The sequence below is a fragment of the Hibiscus syriacus genome, unplaced genomic scaffold (genome assembly GCF_006381635.1).
Source record: "Hibiscus syriacus cultivar Baekdansim isolate YM2019G1 unplaced genomic scaffold, ASM638163v2 tig00112491_pilon, whole genome shotgun sequence".
Taxonomy (NCBI): domain Eukaryota; kingdom Viridiplantae; phylum Streptophyta; class Magnoliopsida; order Malvales; family Malvaceae; genus Hibiscus; species Hibiscus syriacus.
The window spans coordinates 55,332-68,085 of NW_024063344.1; the positions used below are offsets into that span (position 1 = coordinate 55,332).

General features: G+C 33.4%; 2 protein-coding genes across 4 annotated transcripts; both read right to left on the reverse strand.

Moving 5' to 3' along the window:
* Nucleotides 1-462: 462 nt before the first annotated feature.
* LOC120180256 lies at nucleotides 463-4,532 on the reverse strand. Its single transcript, XM_039185629.1, has 7 exons — nucleotides 4,428-4,532; nucleotides 2,754-4,020; nucleotides 1,514-2,637; nucleotides 1,278-1,404; nucleotides 1,113-1,201; nucleotides 726-970; nucleotides 463-589 (listed from the first exon to the last, which is right to left on the reverse strand). The coding sequence occupies exons 1-7, from the start codon at nucleotides 4,530-4,532 to the stop codon at nucleotides 463-465; spliced, it is 3,084 nt and encodes a 1,027-aa protein (XP_039041560.1).
* A 3,141-nt stretch (nucleotides 4,533-7,673) lies between these two features.
* On the reverse strand, nucleotides 7,674-11,011 carry LOC120180123 (ethylene-responsive transcription factor RAP2-7-like). 3 transcript variants are annotated; one of them, XM_039185517.1, is made up of 10 exons: nucleotides 10,261-11,011; nucleotides 10,093-10,118; nucleotides 9,941-9,971; nucleotides 9,759-9,846; nucleotides 9,491-9,636; nucleotides 9,234-9,278; nucleotides 9,028-9,122; nucleotides 8,763-8,890; nucleotides 8,448-8,558; nucleotides 7,674-7,961 (listed from the first exon to the last, which is right to left on the reverse strand). In XM_039185517.1, exons 1-10 carry the CDS (start codon nucleotides 10,779-10,781, stop codon nucleotides 7,698-7,700), a joined length of 1,455 nt encoding a protein of 484 aa, XP_039041448.1. In that variant the 5' UTR covers nucleotides 10,782-11,011; the 3' UTR covers nucleotides 7,674-7,697. The 3 variants fall into 3 exon arrangements, with proteins under 3 accessions (XP_039041448.1, XP_039041447.1, XP_039041449.1); XM_039185516.1 differs by having other exon boundaries at nucleotides 9,019-9,122; nucleotides 10,261-11,007; XM_039185518.1 differs by lacking the exon at nucleotides 9,234-9,278 and having other exon boundaries at nucleotides 9,019-9,122; nucleotides 10,261-11,005.
* Nucleotides 11,012-12,754: the final 1,743 nt, after the last annotated feature.

Genomic DNA, 12,754 nt, shown 5'->3' on the forward strand with positions numbered 1-12,754 from the left:
GAACCCTTTGAATGGTAAAATAGAAATAAAAACTACCATTATGAACAAGGTAAACATACAAACATCCTAACCAAGCTCTTCAGTCCTATATAGCACACTACTGTTAGTTAGAGAAGCTTACCTGATATTGGCAGCAGTAATGAGTTCATCATGTCTTTCCAGAAGTATTGTGTAGAAGCCTTGGAAGTTCAGGCGGTTAAGTTCTGAGCTGTAAAAATCAAAAACCAAATGAATCAAACTTTTAAGCCACTTACTTTGATTAAACAAACAAAATTCGAATAAACCATAAGTGATAATAGTAGAGCAGCAACTAAAACATTATGAATTTGAAGTGTCAGCAGTAGGTTAGTATGGCCTACTGGCAAAGAAACCAATATGCTACCAAGAATAGCTATAAGGAAGAGTAAATGCATGTAATTTAATAGTAATCTTTAAAATTAGCCAATTCAAACCATTAAACATTCAGTCCAAGATAATGTTTTGCCAGATTAACATAAACAAATCACACAAAAGTAGATCATTTTCCTCCCCTAGGCGCAGGCATAGACAGCATACACCATCGTTATCATAAGTCACTCCAGCCATAAATCTAAAACACTCAAGTTTTGCCACATAAAAATTTGATTTGCAAATTAATGCAAAGTTTAAAGCAACGATTTGCAGAAAGAGTATCCAGCCCATACTAAAACGATCAAAATGACATGAGAAAAATAAGAATTACCCACCTTCTACTGAATATAATATCTGCAAAAAGATCTCTTCCTGTACGAGATTCTTTGACAGGCTCAAAACACTCATGCATCACTTCAAGCGCAATGCTAAGTTTGCTATAATTCTCAACCATAGTTTCATTATATGAAGCACCAGGATCATGACTCTCCGGCTGCACAGATTTAATTAATGTCCATGTTAGAATGTCTGTTCCAACAGGAATTGGTCTCCCTAAAAGCTTATTAAGGCCCAAAGATATCTGCAGCAAAACAGCAATTGTAAGGACTCAAAAGGTTACTAAGATGCGAAATGACTTGCGCCCCAAGGAAGAAAGAAATATCGTTAGCTATCACTTGTAAATGCACAACACAAAATAAAAAAATAAAGCTGATTGAAAGTACCTCTTCACACTTTTTACTGCAAAACCAATTTTCTTTTGCACGCATTTCCAACCTATCTGCCCCTGCACTGCATATGCAGCCAACATGATCTGCATCAAATACACAAAACATTATAAAGAAACCAATGTGCTTTTGAGTTATCAACAAATACAGAAAATAACATACATTTATGTGCACACTGAGCACAAGTGAAAAGTCTGTCATCCACTATACTTGCACCATCTTTAAGCTTGCTTTGACCACAAATCCCACAGCAACATGATGGACAGAACCAATCACCTTCTGGAACTGTCTATGACAGAAAATTTCAAAAGAAGAAATCAAAGATCTGTAGGATTTAAGAAAATGGAATATAAACATATTATGATGGGATGAACTGATAATAAAAACAAAAGTGATACCTTTAAACCACGGCAGTTTTTATGGAATGAGGATGGACATTGATCACATAAAATTAGTTCACCCCCATACTGACAAACAGAACAAATTTCATCATTCTGGTCCATTCGGCAATTGCAGGTCAACTGGGAATTCTTCTTTTTTCCAAACTTCACTCTACTATTTTGAATTACTTGCATCTGGCAGTCCAATAGAGACCTGCCATCTTCCAAGAAGATCTTGGCAGCTGGTCTCTGGTGGTCACCACCGCCATGTGATACAAAACTACCAAGAGTGTATACCTTGCCACAACATTTGCACATAATTCCATTACGAGTTATCCTCCCTTCAGCTTTCAACCTCTGCTTCTTCCTCCAGTAATGTACTTTTGACCTTGGCAAAACAATATTTTTATCTATTAACCAAGACAGCACAGTTCGTGGATTTTGATGCAATGAACTAGGAGTTACAATCTGCTGCACTCTTTTGGTTGATTGTAGCACACGGTTATGTTGACTACCTTTAAGATTCTCTCTTAGTTTGATCAGTGCCGCAGGTAACTTTCCACCTTTCAATCTTGAGATGCTAGTGTATTTAACAGGTAAGTCAGCTCGCCTTTTTTTTAAGTCAAATGCAAGATATGACAAACTATCTCTTCTCTTCCTTTTAGGCTTTTGAATGACCCTACTTCGCTCAACGACATTTCTTCTCTCAAATCTCGAATGACACTTCTTGGACCAGTTTGCAGATTCATTATTTGATGGCATCCAACTTCTCTGGATATCCACAATAGCAAGTGTAGAAGAAAGCTTTTCACTCACTAACTGACAATCAATCTCCTCAACAGCATAATTTTTTTCCACTGGACTAGAGGGAGAGGCATCAGTTTGAGAAAGTCCGCCTTCTTTTATACAGTTTTTGCAGGCTTCCCGAAGTGACTGGTACATCCTTCCTCTTGGAGAAGTGTAGCACAAATAGCGCTTTCCATATTTGGTTGCATAGTGAAACGCCCAACCCAGCCATGAGAGATGCTTTTTTGCCTTTAGTGTCATATCACTTCCCTTGCATCTGCGAATCTCATCCAATTCAGCCTTAGACCAGTCCAAAACAGCTTGAGGACAATATTCTGGTTCAATAAAATGTAGTCCTTGATGTTTGGTTCAACAATACCTAGATGTTGTACATCTTTGGGGTTTGAACAAATTTGCTTTCTGGAGCGATCTGTCAGAGCTAAACAGATCTCATGAAGAGAGTAATAACAACGCCCAGCTGGTGAGAAGTATCTCCACCTGAGGATTTTTCCGTCTTGCTTGGTCTCCATTTTCCATCCTTGACACAGAAGATGCTTCCTAACATCAGCTATCAGAGAATTATCACGCTCCTTACTAGCAAGAACATATTTGGTAATGGCATCAGGGCATGACTCAGCTTTAGGAAGAAGCTCAGGGTCAGGAGGCATCCATGTTGCAGTTACATTGGGCCCTGAATGTTTAGCCCTCCTTTCAGTTGTATCTATATCAGTGCCGGAAATCCCTTCATTGCTAGCTACAGAACAGATGCTGGAAATTCCACCTACAACAGAGGGTGAGATCAACAAAGCCTCAGGTGAACTACAGACAGCTTTATCAACACAGGTTTTGGGCAAAACACTGTTATCATCCTTGAAAACATGCATCAGCTGACCGGAACTTGATTTCCTTTGAATTGATGGAGTTCTAACTGTGTCTGGACTCAACAAAGAACTGTTAACGTGATTCTTAACTGGTACAAGAGCAAAAGTGTCACCTAAATTTGCATCAGTACTCATATAAACATCTGCATCCGGTATAACAGGCTCCTCTTCTGATTTGGTTTCTGGTTGGGAGAAAGCAGGAAGGCCTAATACCTTGACAAAATGATCCGCAGTGATTTTATGGATATCTTTTATTACTTCTAGCACCAATTCTTTCCACAGAGTCTCACAAGAAAATGTCCACTCTCCAACATTTTGAAAATCCTTTCTCTCTCGTAAATCGTACCAAAATTGTTGTACAGAAACAGAAAGAAACCATTCTTTCCCGTATTGTTCAATCAACTCAAGAAACAACCAGGTTCCACGTTTTTGCCACTCCTCTTCGAAGTCGTTCCAATCTTGAGTAATTCGTAAGTTGCCAATTTCAGCAGTCATTTCATCACCCAAATCAGGGAAGAAAACTCTCCTCTTCTCTGAACCAACTTCATGGTCCAAAATCACACCTTCCCACCAAGCATCATTATACAATACATCAACGCAGAGCCCGTAGCAAAGGTTCCATTTGCAGAACTCTAGTTCAGGTGGCAATTGCCTTATAGTCCCTCGATAGTTATAGTGAGTCTCACATGAACAAGCAAAAACATTTGTTACAGCAGAAACACTCACAATGTCGACGAGCTTATCAGAACCATCATCAAGAAGAAGATGATCATACTTGACGTGACACTCTCGCTTATTCCATGAAATAACACTTCCTTGATGCCATGAACCTTGAAACCCTTCTTCAACACTCCTCACCTACAAAATTTCAACTTTGTTATGCAAAGAACAAATCCATCAATATCCATATTTAAAGTTTAAAATGATCAAAACAAATTACTGTAGAATTCTGAAACGACTACTATTTAACATTGCATGGCAACCAAACAGACCCCAAACAGTGCTTATCTTCGCATTGTTAATCAGGTAAACAATTAAGCAGCAGAATGCAGCTCTAATAACACTGATTAAAAGCAAGCTTTCATCATTAAACAAAACCCAATTCTAAAAATAAAAAAGCACCCGCATTAATTAAACTCCGTAAGACCCAAGAAAATTAAAACCCAGAATTCGAAACCCCTAAAAAGAAGAAAAGAAACCGACCAAGAAAGGCATAATTAAAGGGGGGGACTTAAAAAAAACGATAATGGAAACAGCCACATTACCTCGACTTTTTCGTTAATATCAAATTTCTTTCTTTCAAAAATTCTCTTACGTTCCGTTTTCCACGAAGCAGAGGCTTTGTGTTCTAACAAACCCATCCCCGCCATCGGAGACCCGAAAAGCGTTAAATACTTGATAACCAAAGTACGTTATAAAGAGAGTAGTACCACCGAGAGACTCTTATACAGAGAGAGGGAAAAAATAACAACAAAAAGGAAGGAAATCGCTATAAAATAACAGCTTGTTTTTAATATAAAGAGAGGGAACAAATTTCTCCTTTTTTTCTTTATGCTTTCTGGCCAAGTAACAAGTTTTCTACTATACTATTCTCTCATTATCTTCCTAAAACCCCAAACCCTCTGCTTTTGCATGCAATATCAACTGTTCATCAATTAGGACCCGTCAATGAACGGTTGCTTTCTCGGGAAAGGAGAGAGAGATTCATTAGTCTTTTAGTCCTTTAGTTGTGTACATAAAAAAAGAGTTTATTTGGTTCGTGGGACTAATTTCAATTAATTTTAACTTGTATTAATTATACGGTCAAACTGTGAAACTCGTCTTAAAACAATAATGTTTAAAAATATATTTTAGATCAACCAAATTATATAAAAAAACTTTATAAAGTTTTGAACTGCGTTAAAATGAGTATATAGTTTTGATTTAAGTTTACTTCAAATTTAATTGATTATTGTATATGCAGAATTGGATGATTGGATCGATAGGAGGGTGAAATTGGTGAAGACGAAGCATCTTAGGTGGAGCGGGGGTTTGTAATTTGGAGTTTAGGGGTGTTTGATGCGCAAAAGATTATTTCTCACGTTTAATTCACAGAAAATTATTATAATGTAATAATTTATTATTAATAGTAGTATTTTATTGATTGAAATGATGGGTATGTTATTATCTCGGTAATTAATCATTCTAGTCACTTTAGGTAAAAATGTCTTTGGAATAATGTATTCTTTTTATATGGATCATTTTTAATCTTTATTTTTCGTGTTTTACTCAAAATTATAAACATAATAATAATATACAAAGAGTTTGATTTAGTAAAATATTAATAAATTTGAGCCTTTAAAATTATTTCATAATTTTAATATTTAATATATTAATCATTTTAAAATTTTATCTTTGAAAAAATGATATTATTATAAAAATTTAATTATTTAAAATAATATTTAATTTTGAGTTATTAAAAAATAAATTTTATATTTTAAAAATATTATTTTTGTCAACTCGAGATCATAACATTATTTTTCATATTATATTATATTTTATATAAATAAATATGATACTTATAAAAACTGTTTAAAATATAAGTTTGATAATTGATATACTAATTATATTAATTATATATTAAACATGTTTTTCTTAAAAGTTAGATAGTGTAACAATTAAAATATTTTTATGAATTTTTATTAAAACATTTATAATTTTATGTTAAAGTTTAACTTGTTGAAGAAAACAAATATCACAAGGATAATTTGGTAAAATATGCATCCAAATAATCTTAAATTCCTCAAATAAAACATTGTAATCTTACATTCCTATTAAACAAATCAAACAAGGTAATAAAACATTCTCATAACAATATTACATCCCAATAATTTTATTACCAAATGTAATCTTCCATTCTATAAACTAAACACCCCAATTTAGGCATAAGATTTAGAATATGATTTTAAGTTTTTTACTTTAATATTATGTGGCATAAATAATAATAAAATATGATATTAGTAAAATAAATCATATCATTTGATTCAGCACCAGAATGATTAGAAAAATATCAATTTAAAAGTTAAACAATTAAATTAATATCAATTTTTTCTTAAATTAATAATATTAGTTTGTTCTATTAAACCATAAAATATTTTGAAATACAATAAGAATCTATAAAAATAAGTAGAAACTAATTATATAAGTCGAATATTTTTTTTAAATTATTGAAATGTACAAATTAAATTTCTAAAAAATATATCATACAAGTAAATTATTATTCAAACAACTTATAAACACAAACACATATTATTATCAACGGTGAATGATAAAATCATCGACATTAACATAAAAATACATATAACAATGATGAATCATTGAAAAATTGACACGGTCATAATTCTATTGTGATCTATCTTTTATGATTATCAATATAAAGTCCAGTGGTCTAAATTAAAAATAAATCAACAGAATAATTAGATAAATATCATATAAATATAAAAATCATAGGTACGAATGATGGGTCCAATAGTGCTCAAAATATCTTTCCTTATTCATTTGGAATCGAAATTACCAATGCAGTATTCGCAAAAACAGGTTTTGCATGCGGCAATACTAATTTTTGTGTTGGTCGTTGACCATCTATGTTCTTTTTTTTATATATACTTTTATATCGTATCTTTCTTTTTTTTAATAATTCTATGTTTATGATATACTTTCATGATTTCATATGTATTTTGGCATATTTTTATTTTATTTATAGATCATTTGCTTTTTTTATTTTAATTTTTTTAGGGTTCGATTTAATATTATCACGACTGATCAAGATAACACTTATTTATTATTATGTTGATATTTAGTGCTTTGGATATTAGATTCTAATTTGTGGTTGTCATTGGTTTTTCAATAGTTTAATCTCTTATTGTAGTTCATTTGTCGATGTAATTATATTTATTTATATTTATTTTTATTCTAACTTTTTTGGATGGATTTTAATATTTTTCTGTATGATCCTTCTATGATATTGAATCGCTAGTTATCTTATATTATTGATTTTAACAAAATATTCTAAAAATGTGTTTAATTTTCAAATTTAATTGTAATTTTAAATATTTTCTCCCTTTAATAAATCTTACGGCTCTATTTACATTAAAAAAATATTCACAAAAACAGTAAAGGTTTACTTTTATCTTTGAATATTGATGTTTGACTTCCATCAAATGTAAATTATGTATAAATTATTTTTAAATTTTATTTTGATTTAAATCTTGTTAAAAATTCTAAAGACATTTTTTTTATTGTTGAATCGTGTGTGCTTTGTAGCAATTAAATCTAATTCTAGCAGGCTTCGATTGCGTTGCTTGTCATTATGATGGCATCTTATGAATGTAACTTCCAAAAACCAAAGGCAAAAACTTCTTGATATTCTATATCAAACAGAGTACGCTTTTTTAGTTAATCAAACAAGTTAGAAACTATCGAGTCTGAGAGTGTAATGATCAGTATTTGAATCCTGTCATCGGCAAGTTTTTGCTGCAAATGTCGAGAGTTGAAGCTTAAGGTGGTGCCCGTTGTGGCTTAATCTGAAAATCAATTTGAGGGGTGTTGGTGGCGGTGGCCGTGTTAAGACAGAGGTTGCGGGTCATTTGATTGAGAGGTTCTGATGGAAGAATGGCAGCAGCAGGAGAGGTACCCAAGTATGAGAATCCCGATGATGCTGCAGTAGAGAACAGTGGCATTGACGTAGCACCACTGACTCGACTTTGCATTTGCCACGCAAAATTGGGGAGGCCTTGCGGAGGACTGGTTTCAACTCTTTCCTGCCAAACAAATCAAGAAATTTCAGTTATACATAAGATCAATCTGAGCTTTCGTTGAAGACGAAATAAAAATAGAAAACAACGTCGTGTTTAATGAGACTTCATGTCCATGAAATACAGAGGTAGCCATTGTTTTTATTCTTTCAGGTTAGTTCCAGGTTGACAAACATTTTTCTTACCAAAAAACATAACAAGATCTTATAGGGACTATATAGTCCCTGAAACTACTTCACACACATTTAGCATTCCAATCAATGTTTAAAAACCCTTCGAACAATCACATTAGACGCCATGGTTAAAGACAAAGTATTAACTACAACAATAATTTTAGGCAGGATCTATTAAATTGTACATGCATGGTTGGTTTAGGAAGTATTACGAGCTGATCATGATGAGGATGTTTGCTGTTTTTCATGTAAAAGTCCAAGTGATGAAAGGGCTGAACAAAGGTTTAAAGACCCAGAAGGAGCGCAATGAGGTTTTTACCTCACTAGGAAAGTACGCAGGACATACACTATTCCAGAAAATTGGCTGATCTGAAGTCCCCACTAGCCCTTTGTGAACTGGACCGATTGTTGCCGCAGCAGTGTTCGCCACCTGCAAAAGTAAATCATAGAATGATCGATACACCATCCATCTATAACAGGGAGAGATCAAGATACTCAACTATCATCCAAAAACAGGCAGTGTATGTTTCCTAATGCTCGCACCAGACGTTATTTTATTAGTAGGTTCGAACAACAATCGTCTCCGTGTATTGAAACATACAAGAAAATTAGATTTGTTCAAATGAAAAGTTACCCTCGAACTCTTCCAGCCATTTTTGTCAAAAGAGCCAGAACAAAAATGGGGATTCCCCTCATTTTCTAAAGACTCGTTGCCAACGGGTGGAGATATCCCCAGGTTCAGATCGAGGTTATGAGTATTGCCTGCGTAAAACATCATTTAAACACAAGTTAACAAAGCACCATCAAAAAAATTTCTCATCAGGCAAATAACTTTTATTAGAATAAACATTATAGTCACAGAATAAGAAGTGACCAGTAACAAATGATACCTTCCTTACTGGTGTCAAAGATCATCTCCCCTTCATATGAACTCGGCTCGAAGTTGGTTACTGCTTCCCTTCCGTTACATTTGATAGCTGCCTTGTCATAAGCCCTGATTTCCAGAAAAAATCAAAACGTGGACAAATGTTGGATGGAACCAATTGAGGTTGAGAATTGAGGATAATAAATTATCAGGTAGAGTGTAACTCATGATCATTAGGACCTTGCAGCTTCTACTTCACTGTCGAACAGCCCAAGATAATTATACCTGCAAGCAAGCATCATAATCCCCACGATAAAACACTACCCAAATTGCTTTCCATTCAAAGAGAACCAAAAAAACAATCCGATAATTAATTCTACAAAAAAATATTTCTCGGTTCGACACCCAGAGGAACTCGAACATTTCGCATCTTTACTACTAAATCATAGTATTTTTTTTTTATACAAAACTGAAAATTTCAAAAACAAAGTCCTCACTTTTTGCCAAGAAACTGCCCCATCCGAGCTTCCCACCGACCACATTTGTGCAGCGTCACTCCTCGATATTTCGAGCTTCCCCTCGAAAAGCCATTACTCTGCCGTCTAAGTATGTGCACAAATTCTTCCTTTTTCAATTTCTTCATCTGTCCATCACCAAAAGAGAGATGGTCACAACTCAACTATTATCATTCAAAGTTCAGACCATTTAGCTTTTACAGTGAGTTTCATTAATCAATATTTTACACAGTAGTGATCAAATTCCAACCTGTTTCATATCGTCCTCGTAATCACTCAGGCTGAAATTGATATCTGCATCAACACCTCGGAATTTAATAGCCGCTCGATCATAGGCTCTGAATCAAGCATACCCAGATTTTAGAGAGAGAGAAACTAGGACATAACTAAGTTCATAAACTAAATCAACAGATTATTTTTCCCGTAATTTACCTAGCTGCAGCATGAGCAGTGTCAAATCCACCTTAAAAAATCAAAATCCAGCCGAAAGAGGAAAAGTTTGATCAAAACATTCCGAAGTGAAGAGAGAAAAAAATCCTTAACAATAGTTGTCAATAAAGAAAATGAGCTAATTATATCCATACCCAAATATACTTGTTTCCCACAATCCCTGAAAAAAAATGAGCAAAATTTTCAATAGAAAATTCAGTTAAAACTACATCACAAACCAAATCAAAATTCAGTCACGCATAGTAGCCAATCAAAATATTATCTTAAAAATAGAACTTCGAAAAGAATGAAAACAAAAATACCAAATATGAGATTCCCATCTTCCAGTTCTTCTATAGAAAGTAACTCCTCGATACTGTGAGCTTCGAGAGCGAGGTCCTCGGCGGCTTTTCTTCAACGCCGTCTGTGACGGTTGTTGTTGCATCACCTGCGGGTGACCAACTTCTTTTCCGTCGCACGAAAGATCGATCCATTTGTTGTTGTTAGTACAGTTTCCCGAGCTTTGTCCTTCGGGGCCTCGGAAATCAGCTCCAACTCCCTTCACCGGAAATAGTTCCTTAGTAACCACCACAGGAGCGTCTTCGTTTTCGTTCTCGCCTCCTCCACTCCCAACTCTGAGTATGTCGAAGCTTAGAGTGAAGGCGTCTCCGTTAGCGCGTGTGGAGCACGACTCGCCATCATCGTTTACGATTGACGAATTCGAGGTTTCGGATTCGTCCATTTGGTTTCCAGGATATTCATTGAGCTCATCAGTAAAGAGAACCACAGATTCAGAATCTTGATTCGACTCAGTCGAGGCGACATTGAGATTAAGATCTAGCATTTCGCCTCAACTTCTACTCGAATTAAGTTTGAGTCACAAAAAAATTAAAAGAAAACGAAAATAATTAACTCTGAGTCTCAAAAACAAATCATCAGTCAGCGTTTCTTTTCTTTTCTTCGCTCTGAAAATAATCAAATCCTACGGCAGTAATCGATTCTATCACAAGTCACAACTATTAAAAATATGAAGGAAAAAAAATAACTTCGATTCTCTTCCGTGAGACCGATATGAAAATGAGGCTGCCATTCTTGAATTACTCGGAGATCAGTTTATAACAGAAAGAGATGACCACCAGGTAACAGATTCACAACAAAGAAGAGAGGGGGCAGAGGAGAAAGCGATGGGACGTATGAAATACACGTTTTTAACAAGTGCAGCGGAATATATATATAAACATTTTCTCTTTTTGGACACCGGATTCTCTGGTTACCGGTTTCTCTGATATTGTTAAAAAAATTGAACAAATACATGTTGTGCGCGTGTTTTCAGTGTAAGTCGAAGTACTAAAAGAACTGCTAGAAATCCAAAACTTGAATTTTGTCTTAGGGTTAGTCTAAATATACCAATTTTTTTACTAAACCTACCAAAAGATTAGTGTAATGATTATGTTTTTTCATTTTTTATTAAAACACCAAAAGATTAATGTAATGATTATGTTTTTTCTTTATATGTATTAAAATTTTTATCATTATGTAATAATGATGTATTTTTATATTTTATTAAAATTTTATCTTTTTCATTATTAAAGTTTTTAATTAAAGTATTTTTCATTTATTTCTTTAACTTAAAAAAAATCTTATTTAACCATTTAACAATTTTCAACATCTTGACAGTAAAAATTCTGACAGCAAAAAAATGTTATTTCCAACATGTTTGACTAATTGTTATTTCCAACATGATTAATTTTTGGGTTAGTCTAAATATACCAATTTTTTTACTAAACCTACCAAAAGATTAGTGTAATGATTATGTTTTTTCATTTTTTATTAAAACACCAAAAGATTAATGTAATGATTATGTTTTTTCTTTATATGTATTAAAATTTTTATCATTATGTAATAATGATGTATTTTTATATTTTATTAAAATTTTATCTTTTTCATTATTAAAGTTTTTAATTAAAGTATTTTTCATTTATTTCTTTAACTTAAAAAAAATCTTATTTAACCATTTAACAATTTTCAACATCTTGACAGTAAAAATTCTGACAGCAAAAAAATGTTATTTCCAACATGTTTGACTAATTGTTATTTCCAACATGATTAATTTTTTATTATTTTCAATATATTAAATAGTGAATTAAATGCTGTGCAGGTGAGTTGACTTGGTACATTTAGTAGTACCCTTGTCTTAATCACTATGTGCTCATTCACCGTAACATATCTTTTCTCGGAATAGTAATGTTTATGACAAAAAAATCAATATGCTCTTCCCCCGAGAATCAATATCTCCAGGTATTCCACTGGTTCCGACAGTGCCAAAATATTACCCTTTCGTCTTCGAGTTCCACGTGTAATACATTAGAGTTGCATTCAAGTAGTTATTACCCCACTATAAACCAGTGTACCTTCCATTAATCTCCTACCTCGTGTCCATCCTAGTATACGCTACTTACTGCCGAGCGTCAATTTGCCTAGTTTCGGAACCACAGGAGTACACATATGATATTTCAGTCAAGTATTGACCTACCGGTCATGCCTTTCATCTAACGGCCAAATATTCTACGGCTAATCTTATGTTCATGGATCATCCAAATCCGTTTGTTCTCGTTTCATCATTGTACTACCTACCACTTTGGGTGCTTCTTTTGTACTTTTTCCCAATTAAATTTAAAATAGAGGAATTATTAGTTATCGTTATTTATTACTGTTTTCCAATATAAAAATCAAAATAAAATTAAATAGAAACTAAATCTATGCACCTTTATAATATTTTCTCAGTCTCGTTATTTATGTTTTATATTAATTATACAA